A 16,663-nucleotide genomic window follows, 5' to 3' on the forward strand; every position below is an offset into this window, starting at 1 on the left:
AAAAACTAGTGCAGGCATTTAAGCAGATGTAAGAAAGGGTGAAGGTACATGTGACGCTCCACCATATACAAGCATTACAGGCACATAAGTTTTCTCCTCCTCATTGTCTTCTACATCCCATAAAAACAAAGCATAGGATGCCATAATGTAACAGTCGTTTGTTGGGGAAGCTTGCTTGATCATAGTAAGTCTTTGTGTAATCTTGATCTCTATGCACATCCCATTGCAACTTAGCATACAAGAGAGAACGTCTCTAGTTGGCCTACTTTAACATCAATATAACGAGGTGGGAGTGTTACTTTTGAGCATCATTGTATCATCAATGTAGATCCAAAAAAACCAACAAAGCTAGCATACAATGCATCATTCACAAGCATAGGCGTAACAATGTCGTCGTCATCTATAGGCTTCGCTTGAACCTTCTTGGGTAGTTTCATAGGTTCATGTTAGTTTTGAGCATGCATCAGGCCTACCATCACTATCAACACTCTGGTCATGCTTACAAAGGAATTCTCATGGTGTGGTGATGGTGGTTAGCAGCGCTATTAAAGAAAAAAAGAGAAAGCTATTTTACAGGGCATTGCATCAATGCGAGCAATTTTGGTAAAATACATACTTCTTGGAAAGATCCATGTGGCTATAAGAATCCACTAACCTTGTTTATGGTCACAAAGTTTACAGTGTTTTCCTCATTGTGCCTAAGCAAGGCAAAGGAGCAGCAGCAAAAGGGAGCAACAACAAACATTATTAAGCAAGACAAACAAGCACCATCACTAGCATGGAGCAAGCAGCCAGCCTCACACACTCTCACTGCTAAGTCTACACACTAAGATTTATTGATTTCTACACTTAATCTTGTGAACTTTACAATTCTTCACCAAGAAACTTGTAAACTGCTCTTTGCACATCACATTCTACATAGTCTTCAATAGATTTATAAACTTGTAAACTGCTCTTTGCACATCACATTCTACATAGTCTTCAATAGATTTATAAACTTGACCACTCTGTGATAAATCTACAAGAGAATGAAAATCTTCAATCTGCACACTTTCTTGATATAGCTTTGAACTCTACACATCAATGATGGTGCACAACAATCTTTGAACAATTTTTGTAATAGTTTTAAAATCTGCACCACTTTTTTGATGAAATTTTTACCAAAACTTGCATAAAACCTTAAATCTCTCTCTAAAGTGCACATGATCCTAAGGATCTAAGCAATGGTAGATAAATATCTAGTAGGTTTAGTGAAAGAACCTCCAATCTTGAAAGATTTCAATAAATTTTTTTAAAAATCAAGAAACATCGATCAAGAAGATTATTAAGAAACTGTGTAGATTAGGGTTTCTAAAAATGATTAAGCATTAATCCCACTATTAATCCTCTTAAAATAAAGAAAATCAAAATCTAAAAACTATGTAAAAGCATTAATCTAAAAATATATTAAGCCTTAATCACTCCCTAATCAAAACATTAAGATCCAAGACAAGAGCTATGATCCCAATGCAATGAAGGGATCATAACCAAGATGAGTGCAGGCAAGCCGCATTTGGCATACATACTGACTAAGGCACTGCCGACAAAAACGTCTGTTTCCAACAGGCCTCTTCTGGAAACTTCAGCATGTACCCTGCGGCCTCTCGTGATATCTTTTTGCTTAGCACAAACCTTAAGTAGGGCCACAAAATACTGACCAATACCCTCTTGGGTTTTCCAGTTTTTGCTGTTAATCTCCTCTATTTTTGTGCATTCCTTTCCTGTTCTTCATCACTGCACAAAAAGGCTCCTCCTCAAATTGCTACCCCTTCTCCTCTACTTGTCATGTTAGTAGTCCTCTTCTTTGTAGCAGGTTTTGAACCGAGCTCGAAGTGTTTTGACCATTGATCCATAGAGAATTCTTGGTGAATTTATGCATATTCATATACTCTCATATCTAACTATAATTTTTATTGAATAAATATAATTAAATTCTCAAGAAAGTTCACTCACATAACAGATATGATAGACATCTTGTCCTTTGGGACTATAAAAGGCACCAGCCCTATGACTATTAATATCTTCTTGATCATTTGATATGATAGACATCTTGTCTTCTTAGGGTTCATGGTACTTCCACCCTTGGGCTTTTGTGGGAGCTAGCCTATGATTTTTCATGTGTGGGTTAACACATGGCTTCTCATGGATAGCATTTTTATGCTAGTTAAACATAGACCAAGGGTAAAGTAGTCTATGGATAATGTATCACTATGGTTACACATGGTTGCCATGCTAGCGAGCGAGTTGTAACTTGCAATCCAAGACTAAGTTTGTAAGATTAATTCTCCTTACATGGTGGCATCTCTTTGTCACGTCCATTGTCAAGACATCTCTTTGTCACGTCTATTGTCAAGATATCTCTTTGTCATGGCCTAGGATGTAAGGAGCATGCTGACTTTACATTACCCTACCTCCCTATGACCTTTCGTTTAAGGTTTCAGACTTACTGGCAACTTAAACACGAGGGTTGTAGTTCCACAAGAGCTCCCATGTAGGTCGCTCATACATTTAATCTTGCCCTTCCATCTGCTTGCCTGTCACCATGGGCGGGCAATGTTATGTGATCTAGGGTTACTTCTTCTAATTATTATTAGGTTTTTAGAGAGAAAAATTTTATAGGATCTAGGGCTACTTTTTAAACAAATTTGGTTTACAAAGGTGAACATTATTGAGACTTTTTTACACACAACGAAAGAGAGGTAAAGGGCAGAGGTTTTAGCCATGGCGACTGCTCTGGCTTCGCAGCTGCAGGCTTTGGCAACCTCTGATAACGAGAGATTGTCCAGGAAAAACACGCGGCCATCCATCCTATTCGATGCTCGCCAGGCGGCAGACATCGACATAGCTACCATTTTCTCCCTCGCATTATCAGGTTGGAAATAATGTTTTTGTTTTCTTTTCTCTCGCTTTTCCTGGTCCATATTTCATAAACAATCAGGTATTTTTATTATAATCTGTGAGATTGGGCACCTGCTTTGAGCCTTGAATACAATTAAACACATACATATTTTTTTCTTCTTCTATTCAGTTTTGAATTGCTAAACAACCAAATGAATTGACTAATGCATTCATACAAGCATTAAATAATTATGTCCATTCATATAATAAAGAATAAGTTTGCTACTACAACACTATGTAATACTCTATTCCAAGAGGCACCATGCCATATTTTCACTATAATATGAAAGCTTTTTCTGAATTTGTCATACATTTGGGCTAAGGTCTACATTGGCCTTGGATCAATCAAAAGCTAACCAGAGACCAATAATGGCTAGAAGTTAATAATGAAAGCATTTGGTCAACAATAGCTAGGTTATTACTATATAAATAAGTCTTTGACTCACTTATGATTATTATCTGGAATCCGTGCGGTGGAGACGCCTACCAAAGGCGAGAGAAGGGTAGCTACAGGTGGGTAGGCGGTTTGGTGGTATGGGGCGTCAAGATGTGACGTTGGTGCTTTTTTTGACTCATAACAATTTGGACCTCATGCTGGGGGTGCTCGGGAACAGGACCTATGGTTGGGAGGATAGTGGCTAGCCAAATTCTATCGCGATATGATGCGAGCATTTTAACCCTAATAGGATTTCCAGGTATGTGGACCTAACATTGGTATTAGCGCTAGACCTGATGGTATGGAACTTCTGAAGGAGGGAGGAGTGATTATGTCGCCAAGAGCTTTTGATCTAGCAAAGGGTCTGTTTCTTGGAGCTTCCAAGATCCATGGGGTTGTGGTGATGTGCTGAGGTTGGAAGGGGAAAAGCTTGGCTGGAGAGGGGGAAGATGGTGCTGCTGAATCTAGTATGTTTTGTGCATGTTTTCTATGATTAGTTGCGGTGTGTTTTTTGCGTGATGCAGACAGGTGTGGTCGCTCTCATGACCTAGAACACAAGCATGCGCTAGTAGCCATAGCTCTTGGGTGTTGCCTTAGCAACTGTATGGACCGGTGAACTGGCTGTACTGAGTGTACGGTAGCCTTAAGAGGGCTGTACACAGGCTCTACGGATCTGCACTAGTGGTCATGTGCTAGAGGGGCAGCATGTGCAAAGCGATTTGTGGCTAGGCTACAGCATAGGCATGTGCTACGCACTCTCAGCATGAAGGTAAGGCCATGTGAACTGCTGCACTGTATTGACCCTCCTGATAAGAGTACGGGTAGGCTCCTGCACAGAGTATGGGCAGGTGGTTGTGAGGCTTCTCATGCTTGGGCACAACTCTGGAGCATGGTTTAGGTGGCCAACACTTGAGCGACCAGCTCAAACTGAAAAAAGCAAGGGGAGAGGAAGGTGCATGTGGTTTCCTCTATTTTTGGAGGTTAAAACAACTATTTGTGCTAGTATTGCTATGTTGGGGTTAAAATTGTGCTCTTGAGGACTAGCCTTGGGCACCCAAGGCAAGTCTTATGTGGTGTATTGTTAACATGCTTTGCTTTTTCTGGTATGCATCTCTGACAGCCCACTATTTGAGTAATAAAAGTGGCAAAAGGTCTATCATAAGGAAGGGATTTGGACCATGAAAGCAAGGAGGAGAGCTTGCTGTTTTGATAGCTAACTTGTACTATAGACTTTCCTCTTTCAACATTCCTCTTTATTGCATTAGATTCTAGAATTTTTACCCTTAGCTCCAAATAATTTCTCTAACTCATACCATGCATCCTTTGATGTGTGTCAACTTCCGGCAAAATAGCATTCTGACAAAACTTGAAACTCGCATTCGGGTCCCCTCTGGTTAGCTTCAAACGAGAAAAAGCAGGTTCACCACATGGCGTTGACACCTAAGTAAGTTGCTCACCTTGAGTGTATGGCGTCAACTAATCACTCAATGATCAGCCCCAAACCAGTGCACACTGCACACAGCTTTTAAGATTGTTGCCTTCTGTAAACCACAAGGCCTATTGGATCAAGGTTTCTCTACTCACCTAAATTACATGAAGAGTTTGATGCAACAACTTGCATCAATTGGAGCACCATTGAAGAGGAGGATGCCATTGCTGTCCTACTCAAAAGGGTACCTAATGAGCCATATGGGACCGTGGTCTCCACCTAAAAAAATCTCCCTAAGCTAACCTTTGAAGGAGTTGCTGCTGTTGCCCTCTTGGAAGAGTAAAGGAGGATCAAGGAAAAGGCAACACCTGTACTACCAGATCAAGCCTACTTCAACAAGGGTGCCTACAAGGGACCATCATCAAATGCAAAGGGCAAAACAAAGTGTAACTACTGTGGAAATACCAATCACTTGGAGAAGGATTGCCATTTCAAAAAGAAAGCACAAACTTAAGCTAACTTTGCAGATGAAGAAGAGAAAGGTGAGAAGGTCTCTAGCACAGTAGAAGAGGCTAACATTGTCCGTGAAAATTGGGCTTTCTAAAGCATCAAGGGTCATATGGTCACCCCTAATCTGTACCTCGTGTAAAACATCACCCAAAGTAAAGTGGTGAAAATCTATGGAATAGAATAGATTAAATCCATTACTAGAAGGATGGATAACACTTGAGGGGGAGTGTGTTGGAAGTATCAAGCATTATCCATCCATTGAGGAGCCATTTAAGCCCAATGATGTAAAGCCTAAAGCCGTAGAGTAAATCTGGATGTTGTAACTGAGCAATGTAAGAAGTCAAAAGCCCTAGAATCTACCTAGAACAAGGTGCCTAGCTCAAGTGGGGTTAGGAGGATTCCAATCACCATAAAGAGAGCCCAAATTGTAGGAGAGGTGCCGAGATTCTAGGATCATAGGGTGAAGATGAGGGACGATTAATCCACCACTAGGTAGTAATGTCTTGGGCTAAGCACATATACTCATGCCTATTTAAAGGCCTCTAATTGATGGAGATCAAAGTGTGCGCCATTATCATCATCTTATCCCCATTATCTTAATTTTTGTGTCAATAGTGTTAATCACCTCACATTTGTGTAGCTCACAATGTTTAGTGTGCTTGTCATGCAAAAACATCATGTCTAAGCACCACTTCTATCCACCCTAAGCTATCCAAACATCATAATCAATAGTGTTGTCTCTCTTTCTAACATAGTATCAATGAAACGCGTTTCTTTCATGAAAGAAACTTGGAAACGTTTCCTTCATAGGAAACACGTTTCTTTCAAGCTTTAAAAAAAATCATATCTTTGTCCCAAATTTCAATGAATGAAATGTCCGCACACTTTTTGATAAGTGTTTCTATGTTTCCATTCGTGGCTCTTCTTCAGTAGCAACATCGAATTGTTATGTCAATGACAATTGTGTCACCGTGTACTATGTTACATGTAGGCATGTGGGGCTCAGGCAACGGTAGCCGGTTAAATTCTAAATTGATTTTTCCATGAATTATGTAGGCTTCAAATTGATTCACCGATCTTTTTACATATTTTAAACGTTATATATCTGATTTTTTTAACATGAAAAAACTTGTAGGTAGGAAACCTGTGGGAAACTTTGGCCTGATTTTACGAAACCCGTCTGAAACGCGCTTGAAATGTTTAGGAAATGCGTTTCAAACAACCCCTTGACTACTACGCTCTCTAAACTGTAGCACAAAGGCATGAGTGTTTTGTAGATATTCTTGCTCGCTCAAGTATAGGTATTCTTTGCAAGTGGTTTTGGAGCTTGAGTGACCTTGGTGTAGGCTTGCCTACTTGCTGGTTTTGGATTTGAACCTTGGCTGTGGCTAAAAGATCTATAAACCAAGATTAAAATGAAAAGGTATGTCTATGAAAAATTACAAGGAGGTTAGGAGGCTCATTTTTGAGAGTGGTGTGACACCCGTTTGATAAGTTACTGTCTGAATACTCAGTGGAAATATGAGACAACTACTGTAGAGAACAAAACCCAGAAGAGAGAGAGTGAGAAGCTGTATAAACTCCTCTCTATATACAAGATTCGGTACAATGAGGTGTGGGGGACCATGGGTGGTATTTATACCACACAGCTATGTTGGTTGGCCAGCCATAAGAGAGCCGACAGCAGCCCTTGCTGTCCATGATTGGAAAAACAGCCAGTCGGCCAGTAAAGCCAAGTCGGCCAGAACATCATTAGTTGGCTAGAAGAGAACTGCCCCACGACCAGGAGGAAACGGGGAAAAATGGAGAAATACCTAAATGGGCGGGCACACCCACAACAATGGCCCTGGTGTGTACTGTACAAACATGAGATGACTGCTAACACCCCCTCTCAGCTCTTGGATGTGGAACCAACCCCAGTGAGCTGGAGTGTTGCTGGAGCATAGCCTAAGGTAGAGACTTCGTGAAGAGGTCTGTCGCATTGTCCTCCGTTGAACAATAAACAAGCAAGATGTCACCATCCAAAATCTTCTTGCGAACAAAGTGATATTGTATCTCTATGTGCTTGGTCCAGGCATGGAAGACCGGGTTTCAAGCAATAGTTATATAGCTCTGGTTATGGCACTGGATGATCGTGGGTTCCTTCTGTGGAAACCCAATCTCGCCAAGCAACCTCCGCAGCCACACAACCTCGCAAGTAGCACCACAAGTAGCTTGGTACTCTGCCTCTGTAGATGACAAGGCAATAGGTGGCTGCCTCTTGCAGCTCCATGAAATAGCTCCTGAGCCAAGGGTAAATCCATAGCCTGATGTAGATCTCCTCATGTCTAGATCTCCTCCCCAATCTGAGTCACTCCAACCTTGGAGTTTGATTCCATCCATCGTTCCCCCTCTAGTGTCATAGAAGAGTCCAAGATCCTTCGTACCCTGTAGATATCGCAAGATCGGCAATCCTGCATCCCAATGAGTCTTCAAAGGCGCCTGCATGAATGAGCTCAACAGCCCCGCGGGAAAGCTCAAGTCCAATTTGGAGTTTTAGCAACCAAATCAATGAACCAACGAGCTTCCGATACAGAGGGGCATCGACCTGCTCACAAGGATCATTCACTGTAATCTTGGTGTTCGGGTCCATCGATGAAGTGATAGGTATTGGGCTTGCTGTTCTCTATCCCAAAGGCCTCGAACAACTCATGAACATACTGCTGTTGTTGAGAGACAAAGAACCCCTTCTGGGTCTACTAAATCTCCAATCCCAAGAAGAAATGGAGTAAGCCTACGTCGGTCATCTCAAACTCCTTTGACAAGGTAGCCTTCGTCAATTGCCATGTGCTCCACATGACCGCCAGTGAGAATGAGATCATCCACATAAAGGATAATCAACGTGACCAAACCGCGTTCCTGAAAGAGATACGAGTTAGGATCTGCAATCGATCTCTGAAATCTTGTCCGTAGAAAGAAGGAATCAATCTTCTGATTCCAAGCCTTGGGAGCCTGCTTAAGACCATACAAGGCCTTCCGCAACCTGTAAACCATCCCCTTTGATCCCGGAACCTCAAAGCCTGGAGGTTGCTTAACATACACCTCCTCCTGCAAGTCACCATTAAGGAACATGGATTTTACATCCATCTGATATACGGGCCACCGCTGAGAAGAGGCAAGGGCAAGACGGTCCGAATCGTGGTGGTCATCCTTGCTATCGGTGCAAAGGTATCCTCATAGTTGATGCCAGGCTGCTGAGCATAACCCTTAGCCACAAGTCTGGCTTTGTGCTTGTCCATCGATCCATCAGACGTATACTTGGTCTTAAAGACCCACTTGACACCAATGACTGACCGTTTTGACGGCCTCGGAACCAACTCCCAAGTTTTATTCTTCTCTGTGGCATCCAGTTCCACTTGCATGGCTTTCCTCCAAGTCTTATGAGAAAGAGCTTCCTTCACAGAAGTGCACAGCAGCCGCTTTTGAGGGAGCAGTGAAAGGTCGGTCATGCAACTGCAGCAATGGCTAGACATGCCAAACTAGTGCACCATTCACGACAATCTCTATCAACTTAATCAAAAAAACTAGCCGAGGAAGAAGGGTGGAAAGTGTCATGTGCATCAGCAATGCCATGGACCTTCTCAAGGCTAGATCCAGAAGAGGCAGACAGATAAAAGGGGATAAACCAGATAGAGTCAGATTTGGAGCACAAGGTGCAGAAGTGGCCAGGTTGGACTTGGAGAAGCACCAGGGGGGGCAGTCGGCTGAGTACAGAAGCTGTCGGCTGACGTCAGCAAGGTGTAGGCAGCATGCGCCCCAAGATCAAGGAGGAATATCAAGTCGGCTGAATTAATAGATCATTTAATGTATTAATACTGGCCGACCAGCAGTCGGCCAGCTCCTACCTTGTCCAAGAAGCCTATAAAAGGCATCAAGTGCTCATAGCATTGATCATTCACTCCCACTAGGGGTGAGTCACTTAGAGGTCCCATAGGGGACCAGCAATGCCATGGACCTTCTCAAGGCTAGATCCAGAAGAGGCAGACAGATAAAAGGGGATGAACCAGATAGAGTCAGATTTGGAGCACAAGGTGCAGAAGTGGCCAGGTTGGACTTGGAGAAGCACCAGGGGGGGCAGTCGGCTAAGTACAGAAGCTGTCGGCTGACGTCAGCAAGGTGTAGGCAGCATGCGCCCCAAGATCAAGGAGGAATATCCAGTCGGCTGAATTAATAGATCATTTAATGTATTAATACTGGCCGACCAGCAGTCGGCCAGCTCCTACCTTGTCCAAGAAGCCTATAAAAGGCATCAAGTGCTCATAGCATTGATCATTCACTCCCACTAGGGGTGTGAGTCACTTAGAGGTCCCATAGGGGACAGTTTTAGGGTTAACAACCTTTTTTATGAAGGCAGCCCATGGCTGTAAAGACATGTACCCTTTTTGTACAATAGATATACTGAAATTCCAGCACTTCTCACTCTCTCTCTCTACTCTCTCTCTACCTGCGTTTTTGCATCAGATGGTGCGTTTTGCATCAGAAGGTTTTCAAGAGTGTTTAGGGCTGAAAGAAGACTACCCAGAGCTTCCGCGCGTTACATTGGTATCAGAGCATCAGGCTCAGCAAAGCTAAACACTGATTCAGTCCCAGATGATGGTGTACAGGTCCAAGGTACAGGAAAGTACACGGATTCGAAGCCCAAGGCAGGAACACAGATCGGGAAGAACTCCCAGGAGGTTTGTTGGTGGTGTTCCACAGTGCCAGATGGGGATGGCAGTTCCGTGAGCCAGATAGGTTCTAAGGGAACGGTCCCAAGGGAGGTTGATCCTCCAAGGGTGATGTGAGAGTGCCAGACTCAGTTCCAGGAACGAAGACCAAGACGGTGTTCAGAGTCAGGGCAGGAGTGGATTGTGGACTAGAGGAAGACCAGATGCATAGATCTTCATCAGAGACAGAGTGGTTTGGAGAACAGAACGGATTTTCAGAGAAAAAGGTTTGCCAGGGATGGATGATGACAGAGGGACTTCGGGACAGGATTGGGATGATGACAGTCATCCAAGAGCAGGTTGGATTCCCGTCATCAAGTTTAGCAGAGGGGGATGTCATGTGCATCAGCAATGCCATGGACCTTCTCAAGGCTAGATCCAGAAGAGGCAGACAGATAAAAGGGGATGAACCAGATAGAGTCAGATTTGGAGCACAAGGTGCAGAAGTGGCCAGGTTGGACTTGGAGAAGCACCAGGGGGGGCAGTCGGCTGAGTACAGAAGCTGTCGGCTGGACGTCAGCAAGGTGTAGGCAGCATGCGCCCCAAGATCAAGGAGGAATATCCAGTCGGCTGAATTAATAGATCATTTAATGTATTAATACTGGCCGACCAGCAGTCGGCCAGCTCCTACCTTGTCCAAGAAGCCTATAAAAGGCATCAAGTGCTCATAGCATTGATCATTCACTCCCACTAGGGGTGTGAGTCACTTAGAGGTCCCATAGGGGACAGTTTTAGGGTTAACAACCTTTTTTATGAAGGCAGCCCATGGCTGTAAAGACGTGTACCCTTTTTGTACAATAGATATACTGAAATTCCAGCACTTCTCACTCTCTCTCTCTCTACTCTCTCTCTACCTGCGTTTTTGCATCAGATGGTGCGTTTTGCATCAGAAGGTTTTCAAGAGTGTTTAGGGCTGAAAGAAGACTACCCAGAGCTTCCGCGCGTTACAGAAAGGGCTTCTTAGGCAGTTCAACCTCGAGAAAGACACAATTTCTGTGTATATGCATAGCCTTTTTGCACCATGATCTGTGCGATCTTCGAGGTTCGTCCTTTGTGGTCCACTCGGAGGGAAGCTTCGTAACACCCGACTCCCGAAGGGTGTCTAACAACCACTTTGGTACTCGAACAGAACGCGGAGTCTCCTACTGCTGTTGGGACTCATCTCCAGCCTCGGGCTCAACCTCTACAATTGACTGAGGCTGTCTAGCTGGAACAATAGACTGGGAATCATCCTCAGACTCATGTGGTTCACCAAGAAGTGGTGGCTCATCAATAGTGGAAGTTGGAACATGCTCATCAAAGACAACATCTTTGCTGCCAACAACCTCGTTCCGCTCCGGGTCATACAACCTGTAGCCTTTGGAAAGAGAGTTATATCCCACAAATACAAGCTTCTGGGACTTCGAGTCAAGCTTCCCCCTTTGCTTCTTTGGAATGTGAACATAGGCATCACTCCCAAACACACAGAAATGGGAGACATTTGGTTTTCTGCCAAAATAAGTCTCAAATGGAGTCATCTTTGGTACTGAAGTTGTCGGAGATCGGTTGAGGATATGGACAGGCATAGCCACAGCCTCTCCCCAAAGTGGATGAGGAAGATCACGATGCTCCAGCATCGTCCTCGCCATCTCCACCATAGTTTGGTTCTTTCGCTCAACCACTCCATTCTCAGAAGGCGAACCTGTTTTGGCCAGCTCCCGCTTGATGCCACTCCTTGAACCGAGTAAAAGCTTGGTCCTTCTAGGAAAGGAAATAAACCCATGTAAATCTGCTACAATCATCAAGCAGCAGCATAAAGTACAAAGAACTTCCCAAGGATGGGGTCTGCATAGGTCCACACAAGTCAATGTGTACCAACTCCAAAGGTTTTGAAGTCCGCCTAGTAGCTTGCTTCGGAAAAGATTCTCTGTGCTGCTTACCACGGATGCAAGAACTATAGCGTCCTTGCATGCTGCCAACATTGGGCAAGCCATTCACCATTTGGTCCCGAAAAGCTCACCGCAACGCTTCCACATTCAAGTGGCCAAAACGGAGTGCCACAAGTCACTGATCTGAGTGCCTGTCAGAGAAGAGAGTGCTGAGAGTTTGTAGATACCATTCTCCACTCCGCCTTCCCATACAACCTGGCCTGTTTCTTTGTCCCGTAGAGCAATAGAATGCTTCTCAAACTCCACCCGGAAGCCAGTCTTTCAAACCTCATGCACTGACAATAGATAAAAACCAAGTGTTGGGATGTAAAGAACATGAGAGGAATGCTTCCCCTCTTTGCCATCGGAAATAATCTCCATCTTGTGCTCACTATGAATCGGTATAGTGGGATTTTCGCCAATGGAAATGCGACCTAATTGTCACTTAAGATCCTGTAATAACTCTCGGGAAGGAGTCATGTGCTTGGAAGCACCACTATCGAGAATCCACTCCCGAGTATCCCTGGTAGTGAAACCAACTGTCTCCCTGTTCGAAGAAGATGAAGCATCCGTGTCCAAAATCTCCAAGTGTACAAAAGCTTGAGTCTTGGCAGCTGAAGCTGAAGAATTAGCATTCTACTCGGTACTCCGCTTAGGACATTTCCTCCAATAGTGGCCTTCCTCGCCACAATTGTTACAGGTCCGCTGTGCCTTCACATTATCATGCTTTGAATCCTCGGCCTTCACATTATCACGCTCTGAATCAGGCTTCTTCTCAGAAGACTTCTCCAACGAAGACTTCCCTTTGCCCTTATTGTTGTTGTTACGGCGTTTTGACCGCTAGCTTGTCAAGGCCTTAGAATTTCCGCCCTGTGGAGGGTTCGTAAAACGCTCTTCCTGGTCTAAGACCATAGGCACAAGCTCCTTCCATGTGATGGTGTTGAGCTTGCCACTGGTGATCAAAGAGGAGTAGAAAGCTGAGTATTGAGAGGTCAGATAAGATAGCAAAGTGATGGCCATGTCCTTTGAAGATACCTCCTTCCCAGCTTGAAGAGCCTCCTGCTAAAGAGCCTGCAACTTGTTGATGTGCTCCCGCATCGTCGAAGACTTATGAGTATTCATCACCTGCATTTACACTTCCAAGGAGATCCGCTTCATGGGTGATTCATGGGTGATACCTTGTTATACAGAGAAGCCAAATGCTGCCAAATCCCTCTGGCCAGTGTCATATGTTTGATATGATCAATCACATGTGGTGTGCAATTAAGGAAGATGAAAGAACGTGTTGGAAATTATTTCATCCCCAGATGGACTTTCCCATGCATATTCATACTTGTATCTGGCTCCATATGAAGCCCTGCATTGGCACATCTTAGCAGAGATTATTCAACATTTTTTCTACCATTTTTTGGTATTTTTAAAGGCATTTTATAGCATTTTTTTGCTACAGCCATGCTGTCGGCCTGCTATAGCTGGCCGACCAGCATCCTGAGGTAGTATATAAGGGCTAGCTCCCTTTTCCCTCAGATCATCTCTCTTTTCAGCTTCTGCAGGGATAGGCAACATCTACGGGACCTCCCTCATGCTGCTCCACATGATGTACTACCTTTTCTGGTGATATTCAGCATCGTTTATGCTTGCTGTCCATATACAGCGTTGTACAGTTCTTGCAGCATTTCTTTGTGGGTATCACAGCATAGTACCCATTCTCTCATGGTATCAGAGCGGGTAACATCTACAGGGACCTGCGTTTTCTATTCCCATGCTGCTGTTTACTGTTTACAGCATACAGGAGCTGTTCACTTGCTGCGTTTTCTTCATCTCAGTAACTTGTGTTTTCATGTGGAGCTGCGTTTTCACCTGGGACTGCCTCAAGTGTTGCAATTTCTTTCCTACTGTAGGCTGCGTTTTCTGCATAGCTTCTGCATTTTTATTGTTATTAGCTGAAATCCTCTTCATAGGTGCTGAGAGGATAGGACCCTGAGATAGTCTGCTTCTTCTATTTTCAGATTCCCACGCACACGGGCATTGACACGATCCCACAATTGTGCTTGAGCCTCTCGTTCTTTCTGAGTAGAGGGTAACAGCTCCCCGTCCTCTAACTCCGGACATGGAACAACCACAATGAAATCAGCCAAGTCATAAGACTCCAAGACAGACTCCATTATTACCTTCCATATGCCGTAGTTGGTCCTGTCCAATTGTCGATCCACCGAGAATGTGGGGAGAGCAGGGATCGTCACAGCCATCTCAAGTAAGTCTGCCATCTCAAGGGTTCACAAAGGTCTTGTGAAGGGAGGGTGGGTGGGGAAAAAATGAAGAAGAGGCTGCAAATAATATGCATGCAAGGTGGCTGTTCAACGGTGATGGCCGCCTTCTACCCGATCTCCAAGTCCCGAACAGCCCAAGCAATCTCCAATCAGCACCACAAATCAGCAAGCCCTCAAGCTCCCACTGTCTCCAAGCTTCAAGCCACCAGGGGCTTTGATACCATGTCAGAATGCACAACGGAAATATGAGACAACTGTTGTAGAGAACAAAACGCAGAAGAGAGAGAGTGAGAAGCTGTATAATTTCTGTTCTATATACAAGATCCAGTACAATGAGGTGTGGGGGACCATGGGTGGTATTTATACCACCCACCTATGTTGGTCGGCCAGCCAAAAGACAGCCGATAGCAGCCCTTGCTTTCCACGACTGGAAAAACAGCTAGTCGGCTAGTAAAGCCAAGTTGGCCAGGACAGCATTAGTCGGCCAGAAGAGAATTGTCCCATGACCAGGAGGAATTTGAGAAAATACATGGAAAAATGGAGAAACACCTAAATGGGCGGACACACCCACAACAATGGCCCTAGTGTGTACTGTACAGACAGGAGATGACTGCCAATAGTTACAACTTATAAAATTGGTGTAGGCATATGCTCACTTATGGTAGTGCTATGTGTGAACAAAGGGCACTTTTTTCCATGTGGTTTTTCCCCTTGGATATCAAGTGTGAAAGGACACACATGCAAGAGTTGACTTGCATTTTGTGGCTACCACACTTTTGGCTCTCTCTCTCTCTCTCTCTCTCTCTCTCTCTCTCTCTCTCTCTCATTTCTGTGTGAGCTTCTCCCACCCAACCCTAATGTGCAGGTTTGTGTGTGTGTGAGTCCAACACCAACAATTGGTATTAGAGCACTGGAGGTTCTGAGAATTTGGAAATTCTGTCTCTGCAGTTTCCTCTGTGAATTTCTGTCGACTGTGAAATTCCGTCGACCAGCTTCGTCGCCTCTATGTAATTCCGTTCGTCGGTTGGCTCTTTCCGCCCAGCCGAGCCGCCCAAAACCTGTGGCAATAGTGTGGAGAGGACCGCCGCTACTCAGCTCGTGGGCCGCCGGCGCCTCCCACCCAGCCGGCCGCGTTACTGGCCAGCGAACCGCCTCCGTCGGCGGCGCCCTGTTCGCGCCCCGCGTTACTGGCACCCCGTCGGCACGGTCCCGACGGCGCTTGCAGATCCGCGCGCCCGTCGTAGGCTCCATCCAGGCGTGGTGGTCGCTTTGCCCACCACTGTACTTGGACCCCGCCGGCTCATCTGTCTCCCGTACCTGCACCACGTCGGCTCACCTGTCCCCCGTACCTACGTCGGCTAGTTCCTCGCCACGTCACCTTTACATTCAGTACTTGCGCGTGCCTCTGTAGCTTTTGTACCTGCACCCGTCGCTTGCCAGGGTTGTGCCCGCCTGTACCTGCTGTCTTCACAATACCTGCACGTGGCCATCTGTACCTCATGCCACTTCTGACCCTGCGAGGTACTCTGATTTTTGGAATTTAACATTAGTTCTGTAATTGGACACTAAAGTGTCCTGAGGACACTTTAGTGTCCTGTTTCTTACCAAAACTTTGGAATTTTTCGAGGAACCTAGAAACAACATTTCTACACCTTGTTTCAACCATAGGTCGGTTAAAAGTCAAAAAATAAAGGGGATTTTTCATGATGTCAAAACACAAGCTATATTAAAAATTTGACAAAAAACTCTAACTTGAAATTTTCATTGAAATTTGAAGCTGTTTCGTCAAAAATCCCATAAAATGCCTATAACTTCTTGAATAAATCATGTTTTTCATGTTTGTAAAAGTCAATTGGTAGAACTTGGGGTTTCAAAACAACACAATCTTCTTCAGGTCCTAGTTCCTAAGCTACTTGTGAACTATAACAAAAATCTCATAATTACCAAGATGCTGAAAAAGAGGAAAATTTTGGCCTTCCAAAGGTACTTCCATAAAACTAGGGTTATGTTAGTGCAAATTGGCAATCGGAAATGATTATATAGTTTAAAACCAAGTTAATACATATTTTTTGGGGTCCCAAGCTCAAGTAAATCTTGCTACTTGAGCGCTATCTTAGTTTTTCAATCATGCTACATTTTTCAAAATTTCTAAATTCTCTCTCAACAACCATGAAACAAAGGTTTTAGGTGCCCAAATTATGTTTGTACAATGTACCTTAGCGGAATTATTCTATACAGACAAAATGTCAATTAATATTTGTAGCTTACTAAGGGGCTTTTAATATAACTTTAAGATCTCAATGGATAGAGTAAGCATTGTATCACCTTAAAAAACTTGCAAACACATTAAAACCATGTATTGGTTTGGATACAAATGGATGCTAAAAAGTGGTGTATCAAACACACACAACTTCCTACTATTTTAGACA

General features: G+C 44.2%; 1 protein-coding gene across 2 annotated transcripts in view; it reads left to right on the forward strand.

Annotated features, from left to right (window-relative positions):
- Positions 1 to 2,696: 2,696 nt before the first annotated feature.
- LOC147632786 (ARM repeat superfamily protein) overlaps positions 2,697 to 16,663 on the forward strand; it is a 106,000-nt gene continuing 92,033 nt past the window's right edge. For both annotated transcript variants that reach the window (XM_086807657.1, XM_086807656.1), the window contains exon 1: positions 2,697 to 2,911. In XM_086807657.1, coding sequence (XP_086663783.1) covers positions 2,761 to 2,911 — 151 coding nt within the window. In that variant the 5' untranslated portion in view covers positions 2,697 to 2,760. The remainder of the gene's footprint in view (positions 2,912 to 16,663) is intronic.

This window comes from Cibotium barometz, chromosome 13 (genome assembly GCF_041138505.1).
Source record: "Cibotium barometz isolate CiBa-2024 chromosome 13, ASM4113850v1, whole genome shotgun sequence".
Classification (NCBI taxonomy): Eukaryota; Viridiplantae; Streptophyta; class Polypodiopsida; order Cyatheales; family Cibotiaceae; genus Cibotium; species Cibotium barometz.